At 44.6% G+C, this 6,981-nt stretch overlaps 1 protein-coding gene across 2 annotated transcripts in view; it reads right to left on the bottom strand.

Moving 5' to 3' along the window:
* Positions 1–2,046: 2,046 nt before the first annotated feature.
* The window catches only part of CAPN8 (calpain 8), a 29,774-nt gene continuing 24,839 nt past the window's right edge, over positions 2,047–6,981 (bottom strand). Inside the window, exons 17-21 of one of the 2 annotated variants that reach the window (XM_032682589.1) lie at positions 6,198–6,266; positions 4,833–4,911; positions 3,805–3,921; positions 3,154–3,212; positions 2,047–2,227 (exon numbers count right to left, since the gene is read on the bottom strand). In XM_032682589.1, coding sequence (XP_032538480.1) covers positions 2,204–2,227; positions 3,154–3,212; positions 3,805–3,921; positions 4,833–4,911; positions 6,198–6,266 — 348 coding nt within the window. In that variant the 3' untranslated portion in view covers positions 2,047–2,203. Of the gene's footprint in view, positions 2,228–3,153; positions 3,213–3,804; positions 3,922–4,114; positions 4,191–4,832; positions 4,912–6,197; positions 6,267–6,981 lie in introns of those variants that run through there. The other variant, XM_032682590.1, reaches the window with a different exon arrangement.

Below are 6,981 nucleotides of genomic sequence, written 5' to 3'. Positions count from 1 at the left end.
AAGGCTTATTTTTGAGCAGTTGTTCCCTCAGACCTGATAGCCAAGTGCTGTGCTCAAAGAACAAATGAAAGAGGACGTGGCTCCTCTGGAGCTGCCTGCTTCCCAAAGATAAAGGAAGATGGAGTGCAGCACTCTGCCCATCCTGTACAGGAGGGTGAGAGTCATTGAGATAACTGTGAGAATTATTTGGGGGGGGGCATCTGGTTTGATGTAAAGGGAGAAAAAGTGGGAGCATGTAGTGGATTTCTGCATATGTTTGCGTTTCCCAGTCCTATGGAGAGAGGCCTCTCTGACCGTAATTGGAATGAACTCAAGAATAGCACATGTGAGCAGAAAGCAAATCTGAAGCTGCAAGCAGTCAGCTCACCCTGCTGCATGGTTAGTAAGGAGACGTGTTGCATACTCAAGGTATAGGGCAGGGAAGGACACGTTCGTTTTGCTGAACAGGCAGAGCATTCACCAGAAAATTCTCAAGGTTTTGGAGACCTCAGCTTGCCCCAGGTAGCTCTCTCTTCCAGGTAGGTGGAGGTACATAGATGTCTGTTGTTGGTCTGCAGGCAAATATCTGCCTTGAAAAACTGATGGCAACCTATGACAGCTGCATGTATGTCATGGTCAGTGACACAGGCAGAGGGACAGCATGGGGAAAGTGGTTCCTACACTGGCTGCTTTTATCCTGCAACCTGAACTGAGAGAGGACCTCTAAATGAGCAGTAAATACCATCTATTAGAAAGGCAGAGGCGTGCACTGAAACAGGTCACACATCCCTTTTAGTCAGACAGCTGTAGCCAGCAGCAAAAAAAGGGCTGGGAGATGTCAAGTGGAGATTTGGGGTTTCTCATGAGGAATTCTGCATTCAGAGATTGGAACCAAACAACAGCTTTCTTCCTGCTCAAAGAAAGAGCTTAGGAATAAGCAGGTATGGAGGATCCTGTATCCAGAATTCTTGAACACTGCCTCTTTCAAACACAGCACTGAAGAGAAAAGGGAACAGTCTTGTCTCCATATCTGCCTTGGGGACACAGATTTCTGCCTCCACTCCTTCCACTCCCAGGTAGAAGTGTCAAATACATATCATGACCATGACATGCATGGTTTCATCAGATCATTACTGCAAGTTACAGAGATATTTTCTGATTGCTAATAAAGACTGCTAGATTGTCTTGCCAGCATTACTATGCTATTACTCTTTATAATGCTGTGAAATTCAATGTAGAGAGGGTTTTTTAAAGGACAAATGTTTTACAAGCTCTTAGAAGAGCATAGCACTGTTAGCCAGTGTAAAGTTTAAGGCAGTTGAAGCCAGTTAGCTTCAGTTTCTTCTTTAAATAATGACCCACATTAGCACATCCCTCACACACTCAAGCTCCTAGACCCCCTACATTTAAATTTTATGGTCCTCCCCTCGCCCTTGTCTTCTTGAGATTCTGAGCTCCAGTCACTCACAAAACTAAAACTCCAAATCCCATCTTCAGGCATGCATATGGACAAGTATTCACAGGAAAAGATCTCAGCTGAAATAATTGCAGAAAATTGTACATGATCTACCATCCTCTCTCCTCCTCCTGGAAGACTGAGCCAAGACTCGTGCAGGAGTGCCACCACATTTTGCTGATTCCCAGTTCACGCTCAGGGCTGTGTCTATGCTCAATTCCTCTGTGTGCTCAGCAGCTCATCATCTGCCTCCGAGCTCCTCACCCCCAGCTTCTGCAGACGCCTGGCAGAGCCACAGAGGACAATCGTCTGCTGCCAGAGCAGCAACACAAATTTGCCCACACTCTTGAGCATGGGTTTCTCTCTGTAATGCATATGCTGGATATTGCAGGCAGTGGAGACCCCTTCTAGGATTTTGAACACTGCTGAACTTTGATGCACAGTCAGAAGTCAAATGAAAGCCCCCTGGGTCCATCTGTGCTAAGTCAAAATTTAGGAGATTTCAGCATAACACAGAGCAGTAGTCTTTAGGTAGAAAAAGTAAAAGAGGTCAGTTTGGGGGTTGTTTGTTTATTTGTTTATCTTTCTATGTTTAAGAGTGCATTTATTTTGTAGCTGACAGGAGGTCATTTTTAGTGGCTTAAAATAACTTGTCAGTAGTAAAAAAAAAAGTTTCTCTCTCATTTTTTCATAACAAAGAGATGCCAAACAAATGGTTCCATGTTCAGAAGAGCCTCAGAGGTCTCTGCTGAATTGATCAACCGTGGTTCAAACCAGTGTGCAGCACAGCCACTGAGGGAGAAACAGAACAAGGAGTCAGGCCATCTGGAAGGTCTACAGAATCCCACTGGGGCACTCTACCATGGCTATGGGAGAACAAACTGGGAAAGTCTAGAGTTGCATTTTAATCTCTTATACGTGAAGGATCCATCTGCTCTGGAACTTTAGGGAAATCTATTGCCAGGATCAGTCTCAGACATTGCAAATGAGGTCTCTTCCAAAGGAAGACCAGTTCTCCAGGGCAAGCTGGAGAAACCTTCAACTTTCAACCTTGAAAAATTCTAAGATGGGTGTATGGAATGTACAATGTCAGCTAGATTTCACTAACTGTGACTGAGGGTCAGAGGGCTTCCTGGCCATCCTCCTCCTTTCGAGCCAGTCTTCAGCTGAGAGGACTAATTGGATGGACCACTTGGGGCTCCTTCCAGCTGTTTCCTGAGATATATTTGTATTCTGCAAAGGGAAGACTCAAGCTGATGCCTTTTATAACAGCTTCAACAGGAGTAATTTGCATTAAAAACCATGTGGGGAAAAAAAGACCTGGCATCTTAAAAGGTTTCTTCTAATTCTGGCAGGTTGATCAGTACATTTTCTTCCAGACAAGAATAGTTCCCTGCTGTGTGTTTTCTAATGAACTGACCACTGGTCTCTAAAAGAAGATAGTGAAATGCACTGTGTAAGCATCTTTTCAATCAGCCTTAGGAGCTCTGAATGTGTCTTTACTTTTTTGCTCATATAAGGTAAATGTTCATTCTATTAATTCAGACAGGCCTTCTGAGCTAAGAACCTTTTCACATAAACTTGCCCTTTGAATCGCTATCACATTTACCTTATAATAGTGATTAAAGCACTTATAATAGTGATTTTGAATAAATGTATTTTAGTGTGATCCACTGCTGCAGCTTGAAAAGGTGGTATTTCAATCTGACCAGCCTTACCTCAGCCAGAGAGAGCTGGATGACTCCATTCTTGTCTTTATCCAGGAGATGGAATACTTCTGAAATGCAGGATAGGGAAGAAAAAACTTGGAAATAAACCACAGAGTTTGGCATATAGAGAATCACTGTCTGACAAAATGTAAAGGTCTGGATTTTTGCCATGACCTGCTGGAAATCTAGACTGCTTCTGTAAGATTACAGCTGTTCTTCTTTTCTAAGCTGCTTCATGGGGAAGAATAGATCTACAGCAGCAAACTAAGAGTTGGTAGCAGGACAACTATAAAATCTGATGTGGTAGCACCTGGTATGGTCTGGTAACAAACCTGTAAATCTGGTCTGAGTAAGGACTGTAAACAATAGGTGGTACCATTTATAGGAGCTGGGACAATGTGGGAGCCAGAGCACTGACCACAAGTTACTGATGATTCCAAAGCAGACGAAAATGATATTGTATGTTATGGAAACATGTCCATGGTCATTCAGACAGAAAGGCTTTTGCTGTTTCTCTGCTGATTTCTCCAACAGATGGACCCAGATACAATTTTGCTGGCATCCTGACATTTCCATTCAATTTGCTACATTCGCAGTTAAAAGACACCAAAGCCCAAAGTTTTCAGGAATTCCCCTTGGCTGATGAACAGAGGCACTTACTGAACAGGGTCTCCAAGCGGATCATACAGGCCACAAAGCCATCAAAGTCGATGGTCAACTTGCTGCAGGCGTAGCGGGTGACGATGCTGTGCTGCACCTGATCGTTGAGCATGAAACCTGAAGGCAGGAAAGCACAGGAATCTCTGACACAGCACATTAATATGCTGTCTTTGATGTGACTTATCCCTGGGCTGCTGCAGCTGCAGGCAGACCTGGTTGAAGGTCAGAACTATTCCTTTCAAAAGGCCTGTTGGACTCCATCACCCACCTCTGTGGTCCTTTCCAAAAGGAATTATGCCATTGTGCTGGGTGAAGAGAGGCATAAAGTTCTCCCACAGCATTTTGTCAGACTGCATATTTCACATTGTTTCACAGCATAACCAGTCCTATGTTCCCCAGATAAACCCCTAATTAGTGAGTCTTGGCACTGCAGCTGAATAGCAGTGATTGCAGCAGAGCCAATTGCTCACATAACACATTGGGCTCTATTCAGGCCCATATTAGTGCTATTTCTGTCTCTGGATCATTCACATAAACTCCACTGAGCACAAGACAAATCAAAAAAACAGTGCTCCTCTCGATGCCCCCGAGCTGGCAAGCACTGCTACAAAAGTTAATAGTACACATCACAGAGGACATCGTTGGGGCATGCCTTGATCAGGCTTGCACCTTCTCTAGTGTAGAGAAAGGTGGTGGGAGGAAATGATGGAAAAAGAGAGTTTGGGCATAGCTCTGAAAGAGGACAATTAGGATTAGGAAATAATGAGGCCAAAAATAGAGCAAGTAATAATCAGATGGATAAGCAACGGTCACAGCATGGACAAAAGTATCAGTGGTTCATAATGCAGAACAGAGGACAGGGTTTGATGTATATAACAGCAAAAGATACAGCAGTACGTGACTCTCAGGAAGGGAGAATGGCACTGGCAGTGCTGTGATCTAGGTGACCGGAGAAAAGAAAAGCCATTAAAAGTCTCCACTGTTCTTCCAATGTTTGGTGATCTGGCAGTGTTCCCAAGCACACTCACCTGCCTCTCTGAGGGCATTTCGCATCTCATGGGAGTCCATGGTACCAGAGTAGTCCCTGTCCACTTTCTTATAGATTGCCTGCAGCAGAGGGGAAGGAGGGAATACAGAGAGGGCACTTCAGTGTGTGCCCACGCAGCAACGTGACGGTGTGGGCACAGGGAGGCAGGCTTGGGCTTTCCCAGCTGGGTCACCGCAGCAGTGAAGACATGTTAACACAAGGCTTATCAGGGGTTAGAAACCAAAATGGACTAACCAGAGGGCTCCTCTAAGGTTTAACCTTGGTTTGCTAGTCCCCTCTGCAGTCCGTGCCGTGCCATCCTCCCTGCTCGTGTAGCTAGATTAATGCCAGGTTAACGCCAGGACAATCATGCCCACCTCTGCTGTGTCCACAGTCACTGTTGTGCAGACACAGCCTTGGGTTTCTGATGCCTGGGACAGGGGTTGCCCCTACCAGCCCAAGCTCCTACTCTTTGAAACATTAATGAGGAAGGGAAACATTTCAAGTAGCTGGCAAGCAAGGCAGACTGGGAAACATGTTCCCATGGGCTGGCAGCCTGCCTGCCTTCATATTATATGGTGGCAGACAGGCCATTGAGGAAAATACCTATCATTTGGCAAACACTGCAAGAGAGAAAGTCCATTTTGCTTCATATTTTGGACACAATGACAGATGCTTCCTACTGCCACTGTGTTTATTATCCAGAATTAGATGCCACCTAGACCTACAGATAATACTTGATTTGGGTCTCAAGGCTTGCTTTGCTGACAATCCCTAGGACAGAGCTAGGGCTTCATCAAACTCAGGACAGATGCTCTGTGATGGCCAGCATCAAGTATGGTGGCTGCAGGCTTGTCTGAAAGGGATGTCACACAAAGAAGGTCCAAAATTGACCTTCCTTTAAACTGCTTGATTCTAGGTGAACTTCTTGGGATATTAAATGCTCTGCCAGAAAAATCATTCAGCATTTCTACAAGATTTAAAAAATAAAAAAAACAGGCTTTTGTAGGTCCTAAAAATATGTTTCCTGTGTTTGCTTATGCCCAGCCAGCAATCCAACATATTGCAACAGCAGAGATATGTTCATATGAGCTTTAATAGAGCAGGCAGCAGAGAGAGCTGTCTTTGCCAACAATGAAAGAGGGTTAATCTGTCTTTCCATAAGGAGAGTGGTGGGGCCAAGGAGAAAGAGAATTTTCTTGTGCACTGTTGAATGACTGGTGTTTCAGAGGCCTGGAGCAAACTCCAGCCGGGAGAAGGAGGGCTTCAAAATATTTCTGCCTGTGATGGTTTAACCCTATCTCAGTTTTGGATCTGTTCTTCAGAGCTAAGAGGGAAGGTGAAACAGTCAGAAATGTTATGTTACCAAATACTTTTGAATCTTCATCCAAAGTGTCTTGAATTCTAGAAGTCCCAAGGTGCCGGTCCCATCAGTCTGGGCCATGTTAAGGCATGGTTCAAAAATCAGGATTCCTCTATCCTTAACAAAACTGGAGAACAATCAGTTCTGATAAAAACATATCACCATCACAGTGTCATCTTAATGCCAGTTTAGTTCTAATTTGTAATGCATCTCCATCTCCCACAGACATGCCCACAGCTTTACATTTGCTTAGCTAGAGGCATGCCAAGAATTTCTAGGCTATCTGCACTCTCAAGGAATGATATATGGGATTGCTAAATATATAAGCATGATTAGATCCACTCACATTTTGTACAGTTAACAGTAGATTAGAGTCCTCAGGGAAAAAAGAGACTGGCCTCACCACGGACAATTTTTAGAAACCAGAGGCAGGCACTGCAGGGGAAGAGTCAATAGGAGGCTAAAGTCTTCCTCCACATCCTTCAGGGCCTTGAACATCCCTTCCAGTGGGAAATTATGCAGAAACAGGGATCTGGAGTCCATGACACTGTACTTACTGAGTTTCCCATTAGCTTGGGGAGCCTGTGGAGTGTAGGGAATGGCATCACTTCTCCTAACAGCCAGTTATCCACAAGATCCACAGCTAATCCCTACTGGCCTCAATATGACCATGCCATGAGACCAACATCACCATGATCCTGGCAGCATGGCTTTTGACTCTCCCAGTGCACCTTCTCAGCATATCAAAGGAGTACGAGCACATGTGTTTGACCTCTCCTTTTCCCTT

Source organism: Chiroxiphia lanceolata, chromosome 3, assembly GCF_009829145.1.
Source record: "Chiroxiphia lanceolata isolate bChiLan1 chromosome 3, bChiLan1.pri, whole genome shotgun sequence".
NCBI classification, from domain to species: domain Eukaryota; kingdom Metazoa; phylum Chordata; class Aves; order Passeriformes; family Pipridae; genus Chiroxiphia; species Chiroxiphia lanceolata.
This window is presented reverse-complemented; position numbering and strand designations above follow the sequence as displayed.